This window comes from Polypterus senegalus, chromosome 2 (assembly GCF_016835505.1).
Source record: "Polypterus senegalus isolate Bchr_013 chromosome 2, ASM1683550v1, whole genome shotgun sequence".
Classification (NCBI taxonomy): domain Eukaryota; kingdom Metazoa; phylum Chordata; class Cladistia; order Polypteriformes; family Polypteridae; genus Polypterus; species Polypterus senegalus.
In genome coordinates, this window is record NC_053155.1 from 107341832 (window position 1) to 107368138 (window position 26307).

At 38.6% G+C, this 26307-nt stretch overlaps 1 protein-coding gene across 2 annotated transcripts in view; it reads right to left on the reverse strand.

Moving 5' to 3' along the window:
- The window catches only part of cep126 (centrosomal protein 126), a 106363-nt gene that overhangs the window by 72704 nt on the left and 7352 nt on the right, over nt 1-26307 (reverse strand). For both annotated transcript variants that reach the window (XM_039744340.1, XM_039744339.1), the window contains exons 2-4: nt 22101-22220; nt 9937-10085; nt 7587-7698 (exon numbers count right to left, since the gene is read on the reverse strand). In XM_039744340.1, the coding sequence (XP_039600274.1) occupies nt 7587-7698; nt 9937-10085; nt 22101-22220 (381 nt within the window). The remainder of the gene's footprint in view (nt 1-7586; nt 7699-9936; nt 10086-22100; nt 22221-26307) is intronic.

Consider the following 26307-nt stretch of genomic DNA (forward strand, 5'->3'; position numbering starts at 1 on the left):
CTTTTAGTTTATACTTTATGCAAGATGTATGAGTCACTCTGTAACTTCTGTGACTGGGTGTGATTCCACCTCACCCTCCAAGGACACCATGGGATCAAAGATATTTGAGTATTTATAAACTGAAAGCATTGTACATTATTTTTATTGATTAGGTGGCAAACAATGGAAGCAAACAAAAACAAGAAGAAGGAACAGTTTCTGGTATTCATATCACATGCTTCAAAATCTCCATTCCATTCATCCTTGTGTCCTCTTTCTTATCTTTATATTCTCTAGCTACACCTCCTCCATGACCAATACCCTTGGCAGGGAACAGTTAGAATGTGCTCACTTGTCAAGTTAGCTATAGTCAAAACTGATTGTTATTGCCCCAGGAATATAAAACATCTAGGGGCCTCATGCATAACGGCATGCATAGAATTCACACAAAAACATGGTGTACGGACAAAAGTGGAAATGTGCGTTAAATTTTACGTTCATTGGGTTTTTTAAAGGGGTAGTGCTTAGAACTTGGCGTACGCACAGATTTATACATCTGGATTTTTTATGCGTACGCCAAGTTCTAAGCACTACCCCTTTAAAAACACCAACGAATGTAAAATTTAACGCACATGCTTACAGCCCCACCCTGACTCCTCCCATAATTTGCATATATTAATATGCAAATTAATATAAATATCACCTTCCGTTCAGTGTTTGGGTAAAAAACAATGGAAAAGGCACTTGAAAAAAAGAAGAATTTCAGTGAATGCGAAGTGGAGGTAACGAAAAACATACTATTTATCAGCTTACACAGTGGTACGAGCAACCAAAGCAGAGACACTCAAAAGTTCAAGTGCCCGAAAGAAAAAAGAAGTGGTCAGATATCATTGTTGACGTGAAAAAGAGAGTCGCAGCCCACCGTCTGTTTATTCTATTTCAGACAATATTACAAAAACTGACTCCCGTGAATACTCAGGTGATGATGATGCTGCTGTGTCGAATACATCTTCAGGCACTGGCTGCGCACACACCTCTTCCTTGGAAACCGCTGGGTCAACCGCCATTTAGTTTTGGTGTACTTCTTAAAACCTGTGTCATAGATATGAATCTAAAAAAGAAAAGTAGACCAGAGAAATAGTAACACTACTTTGACGCTGGGTGCTGCCAACTTGTAAAACTGAGCGGAAATGTGTGTATGCAAGGAGGATCCTGCTGTGAAAATGAGTGTGGCCTTACACCAAATTAATTTTTTATACATCTCGACATGAGCGTGGAAACTGGCATATGCAATATTTTTGTTTGTATGAACCGTTTATACATGAGGCCTCTGATCCTGAGAAATTCCACTTAAAATGTTAGACATTCAGTGAAAGTGCATGGGTTCTCTGCCTTCCTGATAAAATTGGTGGATGCGAATCCTTTACTGATACGTTACCTCTGATGCCACCTACCCATAGACTGAAATTTATTTTTGTAGCCTGGAAGGCTTATTTATTAATATTCCTGGGGACTGCTCCTCATTAGGTTACCTTACAGCTGTGCTTGTACAAGCCTCTACAAGACTTACAAAACAAAATAAACCTTTTCAGTCTCTAAGACATATCCTAGCACCTGATCTATTAAAAAATTGAGAGAACAAATACAGAAGTGCTTATTTTAGAATATTTAATTTGCTATATGCATTATTAAATCCCCTACATAAGTCACTACCATTGTAATGCGCTATTAATATTTCACTGTGACTTTCTTTTAATGGCTCGGCAGACATATATAGTGTATTCTTGCTATAATTGCATATTTACAGATTTTTTATGTACTCACATGCACATTAAATATTTAGCTGTTATTAGAAAAAGCGTTTTAGTAAAAAATCAAATATCCACATGAATAAACCAATGCCATGCATAGGATACACAGATAAACAGTGTAATATGGGACGCATGCAGCAAACTTAGCATTTTTGAATTCTTTTGTTAAACAACAATGAAGCTCTCTCTCTCTCTCTCTCTCTCTCTCTCTCTCTCACGCCCAGGAGGACGTGAGGAGGGCTTGTGCCTCCTCCAGAGCGTGAGGGGGCGTCCGTCCTAGTTCTGTTGGGAGCCACGGGTCGAGGGCATGGAAGCCCTACCCTGTAGGGGCCCGTGTTCACCGCTAGACGGAGCCCCGATGCCGGTTTATCCCGTACGGTCCTCGGCTGGGGCTGGAGCCTGGCCGGGACGCTTTGGAGGACCAGAGGAGGGCGAGTGCCTCCTCCAGACCGAGTGGGGGCGTCCGTCCTGGTTATGCAGGGGGCCTCGGGTACAGGGCTTGGAAGCCCAGCCCTGTAGGGACCCGTGGCCACCGCCAGGCGGCGCCTCAGTGCCTGTTTATTCTGGGAGCCTGGCACTTCCGCCACACCAGGAAGTCGACAGGGGTGCGCAGCCGGCATTTCCGCCACACGGGGGGTGTGTCCGCGGGAGATTGCCGGGAAGCAGCTGGAGCCCATCCGGGTTCCTATAAAAGGGGCTGCCTCCCTCCAGTCGCTGCTTCTTACAGGAAAAGGCGATGGAAAAAGTGCACTTGAATAAAAGTGCGTTAGTATGCATCGTGGTACACTGCAGAGCTATAGCGCGTCTTTAGTGAAAACAGCCGTGTCAGATGGGGTTGTATGGATTGATTCTGAACGCGACTGAGAGAGTGAAAAGTGAATAAAAAAAAAAAGCTAACCTTTAAAAGGATCATAAACTGCACCGGCTGTTACAGACTGAAATCAAATGTATGCTTTTATTCTAAAACAGTAAGACAAGAGCAGTTTACTTCTCAAAATGGAGGGCGCAGGATCGAACCCGCCCCTTGATTCAAGCGGGGCTGAGTCTATTGAGCCACGGAGTCAGTTACAGTAAACTGGTGTCAATGTCGCATGTTAAGGCGGCTTTTTGTTTCTGCAGTTATATGTTTGAATAAAAGTGCAATTGTGTTATTCTTGTGAAAATGTTTCTTTGCTATTTGGACTTCAGGCTTCATACATTATATAGTTTATGCCTACATTTTGTCATCTACTACTAGAATATAAAAAAGTTTCTGTTTTAACAATGTGTTGACACAGATTACTGTAGAAATGGAACAGACATGAAATGCGTGTGTTCCAAACAACGATCTATTATTTCCACTCTAAAACTCCACTTCACTCCCAGATACTCAATCAAGGCATGAGCTGAGAGAAGTTCGTGCACGTTCTAAATTGGTGGGGGGATGGAATAGCCAGCTTCTCTTTATCAGCACATTTAGAAGACAAAGGGCGCTGGCGGAGAGGTGTGAAGGGATTTAAGAAGCAGTTTAAGGTGGGACGGAATTACGAGTTTTTTCGTAGGCTCTGGTAATTCTAGTGTTAAAGATAAGATATGTTTGCTTTCTTTTAATTGTGAGAAAGAACTGTCATCTCTGTCTTGTAATGGAGCACAGTTTAAACGTTTGACTAAAGGGTGTTATTTCATGTCTAGAGGGCTCTAATAATGTTAACAGTGTGGGAGAGTTTATAAGGGCTTAAAATATATAAAAATAACCATACAAACATATGGTTTCTACTTCGCGGATTTTCACCTATCGCGGGGGGGTCTGGAATGCAAACCCCGCGATCGAGGAGGGATTACTGTATATATTTTAGGGGGCTGTGCCCCCTGCTCGCTCGCCCATCCCCGGGTTTGGTTTGCCGGATATACAATTTAAAGAGATTGTTATTTTCATGAAAGTTGTGTCATATGCATTATTTTCACTTTTACTTTAAAAATTTTGTAAAAACAATACTTGTCCTTTATTTCCGGCCCCGGGTATGATTAAACCTCTTTCTCGCAGGATGTATAACGCTGCTCATGTTGTGAACGGGGGAGGGCTGAACTCATGCTAAGGAGATGCCATTCGTTCAGCTCGCCAGTAGCAGCAGCTAAGGAGAAGCAGTCGGATCATCTGCTGGCTTGCTGCTGCTGGCGAGCTGCGTGTTCTGCTTGCCGCTTGTCGTTGTTTTAAAAGCTGGGAGCACATGAAGTGAGTCTGCCAAATGCATTCCAACATCTGCTAGGTTAGATATCTGTGAACTTGTTTTAAATGTTGTCTCAATGCTTTGTCTCACATGACGTCAAATTGTCTTCCGAATAGATCACGTCTCGTCTCCTTAGTCTCCCTCCCAAGATTTTTTTTTATAATAGACAGACATATATTGTCACAAATGAGTGTTTAGGGAGCAACTTAAAGACCAAACGAGCAGCGCGAAATCGCATGTCAGGGGGCGATGGCAGCGTACTAACCACTCTCTCTTTGTTCCAACAGGAAAGACGAGAAAACGCCACCTTGAATTCTGACGTCACCACATCCCACCTACTTCAGCGGCACCTTTCCCTTTCCATTTCTATCCCCACAGGATAAATTGTCCACCGAGCATCATGTACATTGTCTGTGTTGTATTTCATGACTGATCATATAACGAAAGCAAACCGGTTCTTACGATATACGGGGATGGATTCCCCAACTCTTAAAGATTGTGTTTGTGCTTTCTTTTACAATATATATACACACTACTGGTCAAAACTTTTATAACACCTTGGTTTTACTAGTTTTTCTTCAAATTTGATCAGCTGAAATGTAAAAAATAACCTAAAGTTGTGAAAAGGTAAGCAGTAAACTGCCAGAGTTTTAAATTTAAAGTTTAGGTTAGCAAAAAGTGAAAAAAAGGAATTTTCAGAATATTACAAATGGGCCTTCTTCAGAGAACAACTAATAGGTTACAACCTACATATGTCCTACAGCAATTAAAGTAAAATAAGCCTTGCAAGCTAAAGAGAACAATTTGCACAGGAGTCCCAACTTTGGTTGATTACTTAAAAACTCTCTGTCTGTCTTAAAGCAGAGTTGGAACAGAGTTGCTACTACACCATCTGAAGTACTACTTGGACAATATTACACTCTAGAAAAGTTGTAAATTCCAGTGATAATGGCCAGAAAATGGCTATTAACAAATAAATTGAGACAGAGCATTAGTTAATTTTGAAGTGTAGGCCTTTCATTTAGAAAAACTGCAAACAAATTAAACTGACAATGAGTACGATGTCCTACTCAATCCAAAGATAATTGGAAACTGAAAGAAACTCTGATAGGACGAAATCTGGCAGACCCAAAGTCACAAGCCTATCAGAAGAAAAGTTTCGGAGGGTCATCAGCTTATGTGATAGGCACCTTACAACACAACAGCTTCAAGCACAGATGAACAGTGGTTGAAAAAATGCAAGTCTCAGTTTCTGCTCTAAAGGGGAGATTTGCAATCTGCAATAGTCCATATCTGGTATATCAAGGCCTCTGTTTTGTCCTTTAAGGAATGGCTTTCTTATTGACACTTACCCTGTCAAACTGCAGCACAATGTCTCCTCTTCACAGGTTCTATACTTGATTAAAAAGATTCCAGAATACGCTTCCCCCTTCCATGGTCATAACTTTGGTTTAGATGAGTTAAAAAATGGATGATTGAGTACTGACTAAATGGCAGGCTGTTGCATTTTATGAGCTTATACAAATTAAATTAATTAATAATAGCAAAATTTATGTTTAGAAGGTGCTGAAATGATTTCCAATACTGTCTCACAGATTCATAGTCCTAGGTGTGAATTCTGGTCTAGACAATATTTGAAGACACTGGCATTTTAACCTGTATGACTTGGAACTCTGGCTTCTTACATCTCCATGAGTCAGGTAGTGTGGCCTTCTTGAGCATGGATGTTGGGCATCAAAACAATAAGTTTGCCTTAAAAACAAAATGGTTGTCATTTTGATTCCCTCCTCTGGCTTACTGAGTGACTCTGGGCAAGTCACTTAAGTCCATGTCTCATTAACCTTAATAGTGATTTTCAGTCTTAGCTTTCCTTTACATGGTCATAGCAACTCAGAGGCAGTCAATGTTAAGTTCAGTTGTGCAGTCTGACATAACCATGTTCATCCAGAAATATAATGCATATAAATCAGCGATGGGGAATAAGAAACACAGGTGTTTTGGACTTCACAAACTGAAGAGAAGCCAATCTATATGATGTCTTATGTTTTACGCACCATAACAAAACAAAAAAAAGAAAAAGAAAAAAGGACAGAGATTGTTGCTGAACTCACTGTAGCTGTTAACCATTCATACAACACTGGCTCCATCAGGCAGCACAAGTTATTAGCTTTTAGAAAAAGGGTCTAGCACAATAGTGCTAGAAGTTTGGCACATGGTCACTAAATTAAACATAGCCAGCAATTTTAGTCAAATAAATTGGCATGATCCAGCAATGGATTAGGCAACTGCAGTTGGAAAAACTGACATACGACGACTAGAAGTCATTAATGTGAATTGTAAATTGACTTTTGTCTGCCTATGCTTCAATGTATATAACAATTGTATATTTCACATTATATAAAGGAATCAGCCAAATATGAAATGCTGCTACTACTACTGCTAATAATAATAATAATAATAATAATAATAACATGTAATTGCACATAAGGTTGATTTTTAACTGTAAATTTGAACGTGGAGCAAATGTACGTGTATGCAAGAATATGCCCTATGATGGACTTATGTCTCATCCAGAGCCGACTCTTGCCTTAGACCCAATATTGGTGAAAGATGCACCCCTCAGATCTGTAGTGGAATAAATGTGTTCTAAAATTGGCTATCTGCATGGGTTTTACTCTGGATACTCTAAACCGCCCCATGTGAGTGACTGACTGGTGGCATAAAGTATGACATGTAATGGACAAATACCCTGTCTGGATTTGGCTTCTGTCATGTGCCCAGTGCTGGTAAGTTAAGCACTTGCCCCCTCTGACCTTAAAATGGGAAAGTGGGTTAAAGAATAGATAGATAAATGGAATAGTATGTAGAAGTCATCACTTTCTTTGTACTTGCATAATGCAAAATTATCAGATTTGGTTAAAGACATGGAATCAGCAACTTTTTTTCCCAGGTCAATGTTACATCAGATGTGGCTATTGCAGATCTCCCTTTAGTAGACATATTTTGATTGATATTTGAGACAATTACTATTCTTTGAAACACTAAAGGTAGGCCTTCTTGCTGTACTACCCAACTTTGGTGTTTTTTGTTTTGAGAAAAAATTTAAAAAGCCAGAAAAAGCATTTGGTCTTAAGAAGTGAGAAGCATCAATGATGTGAATGGAACTTGACAGAAAATTCAAGGGTAGTAATTGTAATCTGTAGTAAAAAATCTTCCGATACCTAAATAATCTGAATAAGACCTAACAAAATTAGATAAACAAAATTTCTTATCAACTGCTGTAGGGCAGACTCAATTTTACAGTCAAATGAGCAGTAACAGAATAGCAGTCCAATGAATAGTGTTGCTGCCTCACAGCTGAGAATGGTATCCTTCTTCTCATAAAATGTTACAAGGATGTAATGTTAATTTGGTGGCAAAGTCATCCAGTGCTTAGTGCTGCCGTATTAAAATGACAGGAGAAATAATATAAATCCCAGCCCTGATACTGTCTTTGTTGAGTTTCCATATTTCCCCTATCTCTGGACAGGTTTTCCTGCCAGGAACTTTAGTTTCCACCACAAAAGTTAACAACAATAAAGAAACTTACTTGCTACTGCCAGAATTTCTTGAGAGGATTGTAGATTGGAATGACACAGGTGAGAAGGAGCTCTGAATTTGCTTCAGTGCATCATCTAAATGAGGGCTCTGTCTTCTAAATACTGAAAAAATATATTTAAAAAAAATGTTATGTTTTCACAGATGTTATCTGTAACAAAATGTTCATGTAGATCAGGTAAATTAAAAAGGTTTCCTCTGCCAGAGTACACTAAAGGTAATTAACATAAAACTGGTTATATGAAATTTCAAAGATTTGGTCCTCATAGTCTTTTGATCTGCATTGTTTTGTCTGTTCAAAAGTCTAGTCTATTTTATTAGGTTTATAGTGTTTTGTTGAATTATTCATTTATTTATTTATTTCTGATACTTGGTGACCCATTGGACAATAATTAGATATTAGCAGATAATAGCATAACTATTCATTTTCCTTTCTGCCTCCCTTATTTTTTTCCCATCTTCAACATTTCCAAGCTTCAGTGCCTTCTTTAATGAGCTCTTTTCCCCATAATATGCCCCTGAAATATTTTCTGTGCAGCTTGACTACAGATAACTACAGCTTGATCTGACCTAAAACTGATAGGCCTGTCTTTCATATAAAATATGATAAAGTAATTCAATAATAAACAAAGCAAATGGAAAAAAAACTCTGTTACAACCTAACCGAGAAAATGTTCCCAATCAATGCCATTAATGATATATTAATTAATCTGTGCACACAACTACTTCAAAATCAACAGTGATCATGTGGCCTTTTAAGTTAGCAGCCCTTTGGCAATGCATTGGATTCAAGAAGAATTCAGACCCCTCTCTTTTTGTACAATTCACTGTGCTGTGCATTTAATTTAAAATGAATACATTTGCCTTTTGTTGTAAAGCAACATTTTCAATGTTAAAAGGCTCTAAATGCTTCACAGTCCACTGAAAACCAATATCAACCAATTCTCAGTCCTGAGACTGCCAGTGCCTCCTACACATTACCAAAAAGTAGGTGACAATTTTGATATGCAATTTCAGATTCACATTTCCTGAAAGAAGAAGTAAAGAGCATCACAGAAAATATAAATAAATATGATAGGCTGGCCGCTGTTTCATGATGTCAATATGGCTAATAAAACATTTGTTCTACGGTTAAAGCAATTTATACAACTACTGTATGTTTGATTTTGTATATTAATGGTGAATTTCTCTTTAAGTTTTAGATAAAGCATACTGTAGCATCTACTCCTGCAATCCCATATACTGTAACAAGGACAGCACCATCAAATGTCTGTTTTTACACAGAATAATATGAGGAGAGTTCTAAATGACCAAATATTGTTTATTAAGCAAAATACATCTGTAATGTCTATTAGGTAAGCCCGAACAAAGTGTGCTAACAGTCAATACATTAGCACAAAAACTGACTTCTTAAAACAATAAAACATAAGGGAGGGATGATCAAAGGGATGATACAAAAAAAACAAAAACAGCTCTCAGAAAGAGGATCCTGCTGTTTATGTTGTGGCTAGTGCTCATCACCTTGGATTGATTAATTGGGTACAGTAAATAAATGGGCACATGGGTCAGAGGGAAAAAAATCTCAGGTGTGTTGTGTGACATTAAAGACAAACTTAGCTTTTTTTAACCACTGAGAGCTTCAGCTTGGGAAGATGTGGAATCAGAAAGCTGCTATCCAGATTACAGTAGATGAAAGTTGAGTCTAGATTGTCCGATACATGTATCAGAGATCAATTCTTTCTCATTTCTACTTAACTGTTCATTTAAAAGTGATAATACTTCTTCTTATGTTCCAGTATGTTAGTGGGAGCTTTGTAAAGAGATCAGATTAATAAGAAAATGTATTATTTACTGTATAACCTAGATTTGTTCCCAGCAAACCTGGCTTTGGATGGTTGGTGGAACAGCTAAAATAAAAACGAAATCAGCTTGACTTAGTGTCCACAATGTACACATTGTCCAGTACTCAGTGCAAACATTTACATGTTGACAAATGTTAGCAACATGTTTATTACTGCAAGACTAGTCTACTGAAAAAAAATGCTGTTAAAAATCCAGAGCTGATCCTTGCACTCTCTTCAACTAATCTAAATGTGGCAGCCTTCTAAATACTGTGTGTGTTAGATAGATTTTAATTTCTAAATCTTCCAAATATAATAAGTGAGTGGAAATGTGTGTGTGTGTGCGACTGGTGCCCTGCCCAACTTTGAATAAGTGAGTTCAGAAAATGAATGAATGCATATTGTTAGACACAAAAACATTCCAAATTAACAGGAAAAAAAATGAAAAAGAAGTCTGAGTTCACTTAAACCAAATAGCATATTAAAATAATCAATAAATACCTCCTTGTCTTTTTCTCTGTGAAGAAGGAAGATGTGCTCTTTGAAACTTCTCTGTCACCTCTTGAAGTTTTTGCTTCCTTTGGAGAAGAATGTTTTCTCTTAATTTTTGTTCTCTCACATCTTCCTCTTTGCGTTTTTCTTCTAGAGCCCTGAGAATCAAATAAACAGACTTTTTCTGTTTTGCTAAGAATGCAAAATAAAGAGAATATTTGTTTTTTTTAATTAATACTACAATACTAAAAATTAAACTGCATGGCCTGGGGCCTAAAGCACTGGAATTTAAACCACAAAATTTTTGATTCAGTCCTTCGCTTAAATTTACAGAATGACTTTGAAGAAGTCACTTGGCCTGCCTGATAAACAACTGTAAAAAATTATATGAACAATTGCATAATAAAAATCACTGCTCTTGGGGCAGTGTTCAGTATATGAATGGTACTGCCCAGAAAAAAAAAAACTATGTGATTAATCTCATAAGGAGTCTTTTGTTAATATAGTCCCTTTCACAGTGAGCACCATCACATGAAGCATACATGAATACATTAACTACAGTATATTATGTATCAATGTATAAAGTACTGTATATACTGTATGTATGCATGTGTAATTCTAAAATAGTAGAAAGCAAAACAAGAACACACAGAAGAAATCCAGTTTGGATTCCTGTAGTACAATATGGCAAAGACAGTGGGCAAATGATGTTGTGATCAGAGTCTTAAGGTCAATGGAGTGATCCATGGCAACACAGTGTGCAGTGCAAGTCACACCACTACTGTTAATAGGTAGTGCTGACAATATTATGGTAACATTTATTTGTGTTACCATGTGCCACAGTACTCTTTGAAGTGTTCTTCATGCCTGATAAATGTCATTGTTCTGTAGAAAAAGGAAGGCACCCAGCGCTGAAGACATGGCCCTGAGCAGCCCAAACTTATGGTTGCATATCAAGACCAACAAGCGAGGCTGTGGGCTAAAGGAAGGGTAAGTAGGGAGCCAGGTGGGGCCCTTCTCACTCACGCCCCAGCCTCCATTCGAGTCTGTCTACCTCTCGGCAAGTGTTGGAGCGTACTTTGCCTCCGCTTAGCTAGCCATATCTGTTTGTTCAGCATACATTATCATCTAGAGATTGTTAAGGAGTAATGGTTGACATTTCTGAGAGAGAGATCACAGCTATGTGTGTGTATATATATATACATATATATATACAGTGATCCCTCGCTATATCGAGCTTCAACTTTCGTGGCTTCACTCCATTGCGGATTTTAAATGTAAGCATATCTAAATATATATCACAGATTTTTTGCTGGTTCGTGGATTTCTGGACAATGGGTCTTTAATTTATGGTACATGCTTCCTTAGTTTGTTTGCCCTGTTGATTTCATACAAGGGACGCTATTGGCAGATGGCTTAGAAGCCACCCAATCAGAGCATATATTACGTATTAAATAAAACTCAATGATATACGATATGCTTCCCGCGCAGTGCTTGATTGTTTGCTTTTCTCTCTCACTTTATCTGACATTCTCTGCGTCTGACGGAGGGGGGGTGTGAGCAGAGGGGCTGTTTGCACAGAGGCTGTTTGCCTAGAGGACACGGACGCTCCTCTAAAAAATGCTGCTTTATCACGGTGCTTCGGCATACTTAAAAGCCCAAAAGCACGTATTGATTTTTTGATTGTTTGCTTTTCTTATGCGCACTCTCTCTCTGACATTCTCTGCTCCTGATATGCATTCTTTGAAGAGGAAGATATGTTTGCATTCTTTTAATTGTGAGAAAGAACTGTCATCTCTGTCTTGTCATGGAGCACAGTTTAAACTTTTGACTAAAGGGTGTTATTTCATGTCTAGAGGGCTCTAATAATGTTAACAGTGTGGGAGAGTTTTTAAGGGCTTAAAATATATAAAAATAACCATACAAACATATGGTTTCTACTTCGCGGATTTTCATCTGTCGTGGGGGATCTGGAACGCAACCCCCTCGATCGAGGAGAGATTACTGTATATACATACATATGTGTGTATATATATATATATATATATATATATATATATATATATATATATATATATATATATATATATATATATATATAGAAATTTCCTAAGACAACGGGCCTCTGTTATAGTGCAGAATGTTAATTAGATGTATCAGAAGTGCTATGCAAGTAACAGTACTTTTTTTTTTTTTTCACAGGGGCTAATATTTTTTGCTCACAGGAGCGTCCTAGTCTGATTGTGTGATATACAATTATACATGAATAAAACATTCATGCTGTAGATCACTTATTGGTTTTTCTTATGGTCATTGCAAAACACTAATTTAGGGGAATAATGGAGTTATGGGTATAAAAATAATTTGTCACTGTAGCAGATCCTGTAAAAGTGGTAGCCTCAGTCAGATTTGAATGTAACACTTTGATCTATAGACCTTAACTGTTAAAAGAAATATATACTAAATCGTGTTTTTCTTTAACTTATTTCATACAGAATTGACATTTACAAGATGCACATTTACGTGCCCAATGAAATGAATTAAATGTTTTAAGCATTGTATTGATAAGAACAGAAAAAAAATAATACCTTGACCTACGTTCAAAATACATCTTCTCTATATTCTGCCTCCTTTAAGTGAACATTTAAACTGACCAAGGAATGCCATTGCTGAAACTTTGTGTTGTACCCAGGGCCTGTACAGGAAATTCTCTGTTTCTGCTTTGTGAACCAGAGCACAAAGGCACACCACAATCTGATATCCAAGGGGACGCTTTAGTTCTCTGCAATACCCCCGTTCTTTGAATTTTAAACATATAAGAGTTCGCGTCAATCCAATCTGACTTGAATTTTTATTTATTTTATACTGTATTATGAGGAGGAAGAAGAGGCCGACACAATATGAAATACTGTGTGTACACAAGAAGGCCACCTGCTAACCATAGGTAAAGGGCAACAGCCTTTTTTGACTTGCCAGCAACCCAATTTCTCTGTGTGATTACAACCTAAGCTTATACAGTGTCTCTGTTCTGCTTGTGCTATTTCCATGAATGATATGCCTCATTTGTCCACACAATCACAGCTGAAGCAAAAAAGGATGTGCTACCTAAGACTTTATTACTGACAAATATTGAGAAATAAAAAACTTCAGTCAACTCATTTTCTTTTTTCTATAACAAAGCCAAACTTCAAGAGTGTTTTATGGGTTTGTACTAGACAAATATGGGGAAGGAATTAAGTGTGACACCACTACTAAATTTTGTTCCATCTGTTTCCTTACAGTGGAGGATGAGAAAACCCCGGAGGACTGCTGAGGTCAATTTCAGTTTGTGCAAAATCCGTCCCCTTCTGGTCTCAGTGATATTTAAAGTGAAGGACCACTGAAGGTTGGTGTTCATTCGAGGACCACCTTCAGTTTTCCAGTTTTCACATTGATTTTAAGATTCTATTAAGGATCTTTGAAGCCTTAAATAGGTTTGCAATTTCTGACACAGGCCTCTGTGATCTCAGGAAGATGGTTACCTTAAAACTGTACACACATTTAAATGAAGTGCCTGTTGTAATACATTATATCACATGACTCTCAAATAGCAAAATAACTCAACATCTATCTATGCATCACCTAACCATTTTTCATGCTCTGTTTTTGATTGAGGATTGCAGACAGCCAAATGCAGTTGTGAGAGCACTGCGAAAAAGGTAGCAGCCAACAGTGGATGGGATAACTGTCCATTTCAAGGTACACATAAATATACCAACACACTAGTTCAAATCAGAGAATGCAGAGCTGAAGATTAAGCCAACCTGTATGTCATTTGGAAAGTGGGAGGAATATGGAGTACCCAGAGTAAAATCAGAGTCAAATAAGGCTGTGTCTCTTCACTGTATGAGCTGTTCAGATTAGGAAATTATTGTACAGTAGTTACTACTATACATATTAAATTTTTATTAAATATATTTCTATTTTTTTTATTTTAAATTCAATGATTACTTATACAGATTCATCTTAATAGTGTCTAAAAATTGACCCAGTCTGAGTCAGTGTGAGTGCCTGTTTGATTTTGCCTTACTACAAACTGGCACTCTATGTATTGCTGCTGTCTTGTTTGTGCTTGATGCTCTGAGGATGGGATCCTTGAAACACGGAATCAAAACATGCAGGTTAAAGACAGGATTTGTGGTCAGAAAATATGGAAATGGACTGGTAAATGGTCATTCCAAATTGGCCAGGTATGAGTGAGCATGAATGTTTGGGCAAATGTGTCCTGTGATGGACTGGTGCTTTATCCAGGACTAGTTCCTACTTTGTGAAAGTTACTCCCAGGAGTAACTCCAGCACCATGAAACCCCGATTTGGATTAACCAGGTTCAGAAAACGAATGGATGGATGGATGGATGGATGGACATACAGAATCAATTTTTCGACCATGTCATGGCTGTTATATACAATCAATACTTTAGTAAAACATCAAACTCTAAACCATGTAGTGAAGTTTTAATAATTTAAAAATGGGACTGTTTAAACACTTTACATTGGTATATCAAACAAACACCAACAAGAGGCACAAAAGAGAAACTGGACAGGAAACAACAGCCAGTCAGGATTATATTAACTTGAATACAATCCAGGTCAGGTTAAACGAAAAGCTTGTAATCCTGTAAGACAAGCTAAAGATGAGAACTAGAAGAGTAGCCAGGAATGCTAATCATACAACAATGACCAGCCTGGAGTATGTTGGTACCTTGTCTTTTAAGAGCAAAGGAAACATGAGCTTATCTTGTGCAGACAAAGTTCTCATAGTTCACATCAATTAATAAAACCCACTACTGAAATCCATGTATTTACAGCAGAAATTAGGGAAGCCCTCTACAGAATGAATTGATAAAAATTTCACATTCTTGTATTTAATTTGCTTCAAAGACACACTCACACTTTTGTTTATTATACTCATATCAAAACTGAAAGTGTGTCACAGACTGTACTTTATAAAATAAATGGCAGCAACAAAAAATATAAGATGTATAAAAAGGTGCTAGATGCATGAACTAAGAATAATGAAACAGTAACTTTAAAATGCATACTACTAGAATGGTGTAGTATTCTTTTTAATATTTTAATGTCAAGGTACTGTAACTAAAAGACCATAAAATTTTACTACATAATCTGAATGTATTATTCAAGTGTGAACTCTATGAAGCAGGCAAATAAATTATACAGCAGTGGTAGCTGGGTGAGTACAAATGGCTAGAAATTCTCACCTTGTGTCTTCTTCAAAATAATTGACTGAAATTTGCTTATTTCAATTTAGTTTCATTTTGAAGTGTGTATTGATCATAGCCAGGAATTAATTTCAGGAGGATGAGAAAGTATACAAATCATAATTCTGTATATGATCAGACAGATCCGAAAATCCGTTCCCTCCACCCAGCTATGCCTATGGCTCGGATCAATATTTATAATTTAGGAATATGATAAACTAACTTTCAAGTCTCTAAAATAACAGGTTGTGAATACAGGCTTGTCAGTTTTTAATATGCTATTTACTAAACTGCCACCCCATTCAGGATGGTTTCTTCCTTGCAGCTGGTTATTGCCTGATTAAGTATATGGAAGTTTATATGAATTTCACAATTTCACAGTTGTAACATTTCACAACCTGTTACACAAAATATTGGATCTTCACAAGACATATGTCTTGTGAATGTCTATAATCCTTCTTTTGTCAGCAGGAATATGAAGAACTTGTTTTCATAATGCATCTCAATTGATTTTCACTTGGTCACAGATTATCTGTTTGGTTAGCAGGTGTCATTAGTGTAGTTGCTATGTACTACTGGTTTCTGTGTACTTTAAGGTCAAGGCGTGTGTCTGTGGTTGCAGGTTAACAGTATAAATACCATAGGATTATAGATTACATCTCTTTTTTTAAAGGAAAAGTGTGTAAGTTAACAAATATTGTTTTACAAAAGTTCCTTGATGGAGTACAAAGCACTCTAGCCAGAAAAGCTGGTATACTCACAGGTAAAAACATTTCTTGATGAAACTATACTTGCAGTTCCTAGCTCTAACAGAGTTAAAAGAAAATGCAGTGTATGGCGATGTGTTCTTAGAAATTTCATATTTTGTATTGTGTTTCTATATGTTTGGTCTACACCCCTAGTATATACATTATGCTCCCCTCTTTCCTTCCTTGTTTGTTCAAAAAATTCACCTGCAGCTGCCCAAAGCATGTCACTCTTTCACCAGCTTTGCTTGTCCCAAAACTGTCAATGACTTCTTAATACTCTAAAATACCAATAATATTTGTTATAATGCCCTTCTACTGGCAATGCACTGAAAAGCAACCCCAATACCTGGACAAAAAGGCTTCTAACTGCACTAACCTGTCTGAAACAAACAGTTTGTTGCTAAATTAGCTGACCCATTAATGTCCTTGGTCACAACCACAAATGATTTTTGTGAATCTACTGTCTCTGCTTATAAGTAAACAAAACTATGCAGTGTCAAACAAAATTAAAAAGCACCATTCAGTACCATTCAGTACATAACTATGAAACTAAGTTTTCACTAATAATTGAGGATCTTGAAGTGTACTTGTCTGTTGTGCACTGTTGTCAGTTCAGAATAAAGGAGGAAACTGTTAAACTTTCAAGGACACTAAAAGATGCCATAGTATACAACCAAAACAAAAGGTTTTTAATGCACTTGCTTTAATGAGACACAGGACTTCTGTTAGGAGCATTCTGAAAACTCGTAAGACATGATATGTTGCTCAGTTTGGCACTTACCCAATGTAGGGCTGTTATTTGTGGGAAGATCTGACCTGAGATTGTAAAAGGCAACTCTTATTAGATTGAAGAAATAATTCTTGATAAGGTTACCTACGTAATGTCCTGGATTTTATGCACGAAAGCAGCATCTAGCATTATATTCAATTTACAGCTCTCTAAGTCCTCAATCCCACATAACACACAGGTACCCATTTTCACACACTCCGAGGAAAGGACAAATGTGCTCTCATATGATATGGAAGCACTTGTAGCAATACATCAATCATTTAACTTCACCTCCTTCTTCCCCCCTTCTTCCTGATCCTTTCCAATATCCTTACTCATTTACTTCTACAATGTCTTTAGTAACTCCAATACCTTGTAAAATTCTGATGATGTATATCACCTAATAAACGCATATGCCACAAGATTTCAACCACATGAAGATGGTGAAAGACCCAAAAGAAACAGAAGTAAAGTCGAACACCGAACATAAAATAACTGTACTAAACAAACTTTACAAACTTTACAAACATCTGCTACAATTTCACATTAGTAATCCAATGGAATAAAATACCAATGGTCTAGTCTCCAAATAGTTTGTTTTCCCAAAATAAGCATTATATTAGGATTCCGGTACCTAAATTGATTTGCAGATTTAATTTTCAAAGTGGTTGAATTTAAAAAATCATGCCAGTTATACATAAAAACAAATATTATATATGTTTCATCCTGAAAAATCAATTACTAGTACTTGCTATCAAATGTTACCATTTAGTTCAGAAATGTCCCCATAGGTCTTGAATGCTGCACACTTTCACTTTGCACATACAGTATTTACTATTATGGATGACCACCTACTATGCACACCATCTCTGCAAGAAGAAAATGAGGAAGCACATTCCAACAACTAGCTGTCTGTGTTTTTGTCTGCCCTCACCAAACTACTCAGCTCTAAACAGAGAAAGAGTCTATCACTCAATTACTCAAAAGCATTGGCAAGTTTTGGAAAAAGTAGGCAAAGAAAGCTTTCCAGGAACACTCTAGATTCAAAGATAAAGTGTATTAATTGTAACCCAAGACAAAGAACTCTGGTTTGAGGATTTCTGTGAGCAGATCAGAAAGTAATATGGAACGCTCTGGTAAATTATATAAGATTAAACAAAGAGCCTTTAGTAAAGTAAACTGTATAACAGATATACAATTCATATACCTTCAGGATGTACACCAATGATGGATTACACATATAGTAATTAATAAAGAAATAACATAACAAAATACTCTATTGAGGAGGTGATAATGGAAGAAAAGTGAAACCTTCTTGTATAATAAACCACTGACCTTGTCCATGTTAGAACAAAAACAAAACAGCAACCATTCTAAAGATGGTTACAGTTATTGTGAATGTAATAAGAATGATGCAGTATTTAAACATATTACTTATGGATGGCATGCTTATTATCATTGACATTGAGGGATCCAACAAAATTAAGACTTTATTGCATTCATTCATCCATCCATCCATTTATTATCAAACTCACTTAATCCATTTCTGGGCTGAAGGAGGTGTAAGACAGAAACTAGCTGTCCTATCTAGTCCATTGCAGAGCACTATACACACCTAAATGAGATCCCTCACATATGTCCCATTTAGAGTCATCAGTTAACCTAACATGAACATCTCTGAAGAAAACAAATACACAAAGAAAGTGAAAGTAGACTGGGAGAAGCATTCTAACTTTGAATGCAGGACTTTGGAATTAAGTGGCACAAATTATACATCACAGGTGGGAATGTAATTCAAACTTCACTAATGAATAATTTTCTAATACATATTTATGAGAGGATTGACTGAAAACTTTAAATCCTGAACTCTTAAGAAAAACACCCCAAGCACACTATTACATTTGTTAAAATATTCACAAAACATTTCTACGCCACTTCAGCTTGAGCAATGGGTGGCAAACAAACAGGGCCAGGTCTGGTGAATATGGTGGTTGTGACATCTCTTTAAACCTACAGCCTTGTAGAAGCAGTGTAACCCAAGCTGTATGAACAACGTGGACTGTCCTGTAGCAGAAGGCGGATGGCTGACAGCTTTCTTTGCTTATTTTCACTGACTGAATGTCGCACAAGCAAAAGAAAATCAGAGTAATATTAACTGGTTTTGTGGACAGTTAATGCAGTTGTTGGACTCCATCCTCAACAGGTAGAGATGTTCAATCTAAAAGCAAGCACTCTTTAATTGAAAAAACGTGGTGCATGAAGATTGCAGCAATCACTTTGCTGATCTCTTGTAAATAAAAAGAACACTTGATACTGTGGAACATTAATTGGGCACAGTATTAAGCAAACCTTCTATTTCCATGTCACTAATTGCTTTTTTATTTAAGATATTATGTGTGTAGATGCTATTATTTAAAGCTGGCATTATGGATCATATGTCTGTCTGTGTCTTTAATTATGAGAAGGAAGAATGTGAGTTGTTTTTAATGCGGCATAAAGAGTTACATGGGTGAATTAAGAAAAATGGTCCTGCTGGAGTAGTCATGCAAGAAACCCTGACTAGTGTATCAAGAGAGGATCACTTTGACTGGTGACAGAGGCTGACAGGATCTGCAGTGAGAAGGAGATGAGTTGTAGTCATTTGATTAACTGATGGGTGTTGTAGTCATTCTTAAATAAATCTGCCAGGATACACAGTTTGTTACATCTTGAAATTGGTATGGCAGACAGAATTTCAGACTAACACAACAAGATATGGTTGGAGTGGAACAAGAAAACTCAAATACTGGACACCAGAAAACCTTGTCCTGTTTCTGCTAGCCTACACTGATGGGAGAGCTAGGGTATAAATAAGCATGATGGATCCATGAATCATTCCTGTCAAGATTCGATAATCCAGGCAGACACTAGTGAAAAAACAGTATGAGTTGCATTTTCGTTGGTCCCTTAGAAGACTACAGCAACATTCCTATGTAACAGGAAATCTAAAAATCTTCACTATTCAAATACACCTGTTTAGAAATAAAAATTGTTCATTGATTAATATTAAGAAAGTCCTAGAAAGATACTAGGAACATCATGGGGAATCCAGTTTAAAGCAATGGCAATCACAATCATAATACAGTATGTCAATGCAATCTAGTATCTGTTGGATTACATAAAATAGAGATCCACTACTAGTTTTGTTTTTTTTTTTTGCACTATGAGACACAGACTATGTTCAAAGTACATGTCAATTCCTTTTTTTCACTTAGACGTGACAGATATCCAAACTTTTTAGAGAAGAATGAAAAGCAAAAAACATCTGGAATAATACCTTTTCAGAACAGACGCAGGCCACTGTCATATGTGATACTAAATCTGACATGGACCAATGTGACTTTAATGTGTGTTGTGGATAAAAGAGTGAATCGGATTTGTCTGGAAGAGCCTTTTTGGCAGATATTGACAAATGTCTGGCTTGATATACTGAAACTGTAAATGTTCATGCAACCTTCATCATATCTCTGTGTTGAAAATCAAGATGGATTACATTAACGACAACAGCATACCACTGGAAAGAAAGTGAGGTGGTGGATTTATTAAGCATTTGGAGCAACTGTCATTAGCCCAATGACCTACTCTGAAAGGGACTTCAATTATCTATGGCCTTGAACAAAGGAGGCTACATGGGGACCTAATTCAGATCTTCTCAAATTCTCATTGATAAAGTGGATCCAACAGAATTCTTTGAATTAAATAGTGAATCACGTGCACAAGGACACTGGTGGAAACTTAAGGTAAAATGTATTTAAGACTGAAGCCAGGAAGTACTTCTTCATGTAAGAATCTGAAAGAAACTTCCAAGTCATATAGCTGAAGCACAGAACTTTAAGAATATCTGGATAAGATACTGAGACAAATTAGCTGTTAGCAAATTAAATGAGCTTGATGGACTGAATGGTCTCCTCTCATTTGTCCAATTTCTATTGCTCAATACAGCCCAATTGCTATGTGTTCTCTGATTAATATTCTGCATTTCATATGTACATTTTTCTCCAAGATTCTTTGGACAAGGAACAAAATGTCCAGCTTGACATTTTGACATGATCAAATCACTGTTTTGCAAAAAAATCCTGCATATGTTGCCCACACGCTAACTGTTAACTCTAACTCCAATCCTGCAGTCCAGCAATGTTAAATACACTCGAGGTAACAGGCATGATTTTTGACTTTTATCTCTCTTTTTTGATCAATTTATAGACATCCTGTGCTCAAAACAGTCCTGAGCAGCACAGCAACATGAATGCTTTTGTGTTCACGGTGATCTCTTAGGTTTCATGTTGGATACATTTGTTTTAATTTATTTTGCTTGTGCAAGGCACATTTAGAACATATCTCTGCATATACTTATATTTAACTTTGAATGGTCAACAAAAAAAATTGATATGCAGCACAGTCAGACTCTTACCTGTAGTTTGAGCATAGCCAAATTACTATTAACATGGGCCCACAACCCTGTGCTGCATTCTTGACCATGTTGATTCCATGAGCAGACAAACTCAAGACTATCGGGTAGGTAAAGGTGGGACCCACTCTCTAGTTGACAGCTGTATGTATTAAAACTGCCTTTCAGTGTTGGTTCATTCATTGATTACACTTTAACAATTAAATGCTGTACTGTTCAGTTGACAGTCATTTAAATTTTAAGTTATGGTTATACTTTCATTGTGCACATATTTTGTAAGGATTGCTTTCATTAAAAAAAAGTTCAAATAATTTTAAAACAAATACTAAATAACATAGCCTTCTAAAAGAAACCAAGCCTTATTCTTAACATTGAATTTTATCTGACAGCCTGCAGACATAAATCTGTGGATAATTACCTATAGGCTGATACAGTTTACAAACAAAAACTACCAAGGAAGTCTATGTGTTTGTTTATTGTATTATGTTTAAGTGCTATATTGTGCCTCTTAAAAGCTGCTGTGAGAATCAAGTGTCATTACAGGATGAATGCACAAGGATAGACCAATCATTGTGTATTGAAATTAGCCTTATTATTTTATTCCTAGCTTCAGTCTTCTACTACTTATTAGTTTATTTTTATCCTGAACTGATAAAATGCTGAAGCAGACAACAGATAGCCTAATAAACCAAGGTAAATATAACACAATTTTAAAAATCTTCACTCCTTCACCTTAATTACTGCTATAATTTTTGAATTGGCATATCTTGGCAGCATATCACTTGTAAATAATTTATATCAGTTTTCATACTCAAGACATTTTATTATATTAGTAAGAAACTGAAAACAATATATGTACATCTTCAAATATTTCAGTTACAAACCTATTTAGCCCCCTTACATTTCATTTTCATCCAAAAACTGAAGGTGTAAGGCAGACCCTTGCTTACCTCCTACGACGGTTGGTTTCCTGAGAGAAGTTTCGAACCTTGACTCGGCTTGCCTTTTGGTCTTCAAGCAGAGATCTGCGCTCATCTTCTAAGTCCTTTTCAAATTGTGTCTTCAGATTTCTGATATCACTTTGAATTAAGGAAGGCATCCATCCATCCATCCATCATCAAACCCGCAATATCCTAACACAGGGTCACGGGGGTCTGCTGGAGCCAATCCCAGCCAACACAGGGCGCAAGGCAGGAACAAACCCTGGGCAGGGCGCCAGCCCACCGCTGGGCACACACACACACCAAGCACACACTAGGGAGACAATTCAGGAGCAGTTCTAAACTGTTCCAGTGTCTTTTACTGTGCTTTGCATTACAGGTTCAAATTTGGCCCATACTACTCCTGGGTGTTTAGAATGCAGTATGTTCTGTTTGTTGTTCAATACTTCAACGTACACAGGTCTACTTTAAAAAGTGAATGTTCTCAAACCCTATAAAGAGATAACTTCAATTAAGAATTTTCAAGATTTGCTGCCTATTTTTGATTTGTGTAAAACATGAAAATAAATTGCATATTACATGTAAAGGAGTACTCATCTATTTTGCCTAGTAACATGCCTTATGATGACACAACCACCACATTGATTGGTTTATGATTGTAAAATATTCTATACAAACTAAATATGCATTAAAGTGCAAGTAAAATCACATGAGGTAAGACTGAATCAGTTGATAGATTTTTGAGAACATGAGCATAATATTCCTGCTTCTGGGATAGATAGATAGATAGATAGATAGATAGATAGTGTGAAAGGCGCTATATAGCACCTGACCCGGTACAGACCACACAGAGGCATGTGTACAAAAACACACAGGCTTTATTTTTTCTTCAGCTGTGTGACACGTCTCCCCCGTGCCACACAGCCCAAACACAGTCCCAAAGCACAAAACAAACCACAATTCTCCACCTCGCTCCACCACTCCTCCCAGACAAGCTTCGTCTCCTTCCTCCCAACTCTGGCTCACCGAGTGGTGGTGGCTGGGCCCTTTTATAGCCCACCTGGAAGCGTTCCAGGTGATTAACCACCTGGTCCCAATTGCCCTTCCGGGTGGGGCTGAAAGCTCGTTCAGCCGGGCTGTGGGAAGCAGGCAGCTCCCCCTAGCGGACAAGCCGGGCCCCAACCAAGCAGTGGAGGACTCCATCTCCCATGGAGCCCTGCGGGCAGCTGGGGAGTCACCGTCAGCCAGGGAGGCTGCCACCAAGCGTCCCGGGGGAGGTATTGGACTGCCCATGGCGGTTCCCCCGGAACATAAGTATCAGGGGCGTCCCTGCCGGGCACGGGACCCGGCTGTCCTTCACAATACATAGATAGATAGATATACACACACACAAACAAACACACACTATGCTCTGAGCACATACCAGAATAACTAAAACAGATGGAAATGAAAAAGAAAGGAAAAACTTCTGACTTGGCTGTCACAGTCACAGTGAGGCATTATTTAGCTGCATATCTGTTGGAATAAAGGTGTCCCAGTAGTGTTTCTTGACATATTTCTCCTGGACAATGTGTTGCCTGAAAGTACTCAGTGTTAGTGTGTCAAAGGGAGGATGTGCAACATTGTTCATAACGGCACTCAGTTTTGTGTGAATTCTCTCATTCCCTGCTACCTCCAAGGATATGATAGTGCTACCCATAACTGAGCCTGACCTTTTAATTAATATGCTAATTCAGTGGGCCTCTCTTGCAGTGATTATACAGGCTCAACAAATCACAGCATAGAATATCACACTTTCCATCACAAAGTTAAACTAAAAAGATTACAATATGCAAGCTTTCGAGGCAACTCAGGCCCCTTCTTCAGGCAAGATGTTAATCTTTTTAGTTATCCAATAAAAGGTGTCATTTTGCTTGGCTTTTCTCTACATTCATAATGGCTAACACGGTACAACACCCTAGTACTACATCACAAAGTTGAAGTACATGTGAAGGATATTATTACTCACATTAAAGGAATGCAGTTTCCTAAAAAAGAAACTGCTCTGCCTTTTCTTATATAGTTTCTCTGTGTTACAATACCCATCCAGCCTGTCACTGATGTGGACCCCCAAGTACTTGTAGACGTGCACCAACTCTTCATCCACTCCCTGAATAGTGATTGGACATAGAGGTTCTTTGGTGTGGCGAAAGTCAATAAGCAGTTTCTTGGTTTGGCTGAAGTTGCACATGATTCTTTCTGCACCAAGTAAGTTCTCCCCCAGACTCCTATACTCTGTCTCATTCCCATTATCGATACACCCCATATGTACAAAATCATCTAAGAATTTCTGCAAGTGACATGATCTGGTGTTATATTTATTGTCTGAGGAATTGAGAGTAAAGAGAAAAGGAGACAGTACTGTTTTTTTGGGGTGCTCCTGCATTGCTCTCATTTCTGTCAGAGATACTCACAAACTGCACTCTACCAGACAGATAGCCCATTATCCAGGACACTATAGGGGCACCCACCTTAATAACTCTAAGCTGCCCTTAACAGGGTGTGGAGAATGGCCAGCCGTTTATCCCAGCCAATACCCCCAAGCCGCCAGGTGGAGCCCTCCTTGCAGCATGAAGGTCCCCAGAAGACCAGCAGGGCATCATGGACAATGGAGTTTTTATGCACAGCCCTGCTGGATGCCATGGGGGCCACTAGGGGACGCTGCAGGGAGGAGTAATGGATATTTTCCCTACGCCCCGGAAGCACACATGGACAAGAGGAATGACATGCTTCCGGGGTGAAGAAAAGAACTTGTACCTGACCCGGAAGTGATTGAGAGCCAAATGGACTGGGGATTAGGAACACTTCCGGGTCAGGAGATATAAAAAGACTGCGGGAGCTCCCAGACGTTGAGCTGAGTTGGGAGGCAGGGTGGCTAAGTGTCTGGGAGTGGAGGATTGGTTTATTGATTATTGTGTATTTGTTTATTGAGTATTGTGGAGAGGAGCGTGCTTTGTGCACATTATTATTATAATAAATAATAATTGGACTTTTTATCTGGTGTCTGACATGTGATCTGAGGGTACAGGGGTGCGAGGAAACCCTAAATCTGTCACAGTTGGTGTAGTCTCGGCAGGATTCTCTGGCTGTGAGTTTGGCAGAGGACCTAGGAAAAAATTTTACTGTGGACAGAATACCCCGGGAAGACAGCGTCACGACACACACAGGAAAAATCGCCAGAAACCTCACCTTTTTCAAGTCCGTAATGGGGAAGAAGAAGATAAAACAGAACACCAGCAACAGCGGAGGTCTAGCGCTCGACATTGCCTGCGCTCAAGACGAGCCATGGAGCGGCTACGCGTTTCAGGAGAGATTTCCCGGAGGAGGACGTCTCCGACGAGGTATGTGCCAGGAATGTACTTGACAATCTTTTTAAATTAACACATGATGTCCCATGTACAAACCTCCCAGATGTCCATCTGAAGGCTCTGTGGGAGGCAGAAGACAGACCCGAAGGTGATGGCGCACTCTCGTTCAGGCAAACGAGTAACCCGAAGGACTTCCGCATTACGGGTGCCGGCGAGGGACACGTGACCTACCACAAGGGATTCCAGGAAGGTGACGTTCCGTGTCCAGCTGTTTGTGGCTTCGTCCAAGAAAAGACGGACTTAGGTTTTCCGAAGGGGAAAGGGGAGGCGAGCAAAGCACCGCTCCCCCTACAAAAGGTAAGGAGGTCCGGGAAATGACTGATCGGTCCATCGATAAATTGATACAGACGGATCGCAGTCAGCCAAAAGCGGCACCGTGGACCTCCATAAAGAACTCCAAGTCCCAGGCTCCCTTGCGGAACCCGTCAGAGCACATGCCAAGAGCAGACGTGTTCATTGGCTCCCGGCCAACAGGTAAGGAGAATAAGGAAGTGAACCTGCCTTCGGCCGAATTAACTGATATTATTGACGTACGGGAACTCGAAACATTAATAAAGCCCGTAAGGAGTATTTTGCAGACATTGGAGGCGATTAAGAAGATCGTTGGGGAGATGGGAGCAGTGGCTGAAGTGCCTTTAAGGAAAGTGAGTGAGTACCTGCGGCGGATCAGTCGGGAGCCTCCCATATTATATGATTTGGCGGTACAGGCAGGTAATGCCGGTACCGTATATAATGTAATAGGGACGCAATGTGATCCGGGCCCGCTTTTAATAAATAGCGAGTGCCAAATCACTGTGTACCCTACAAGA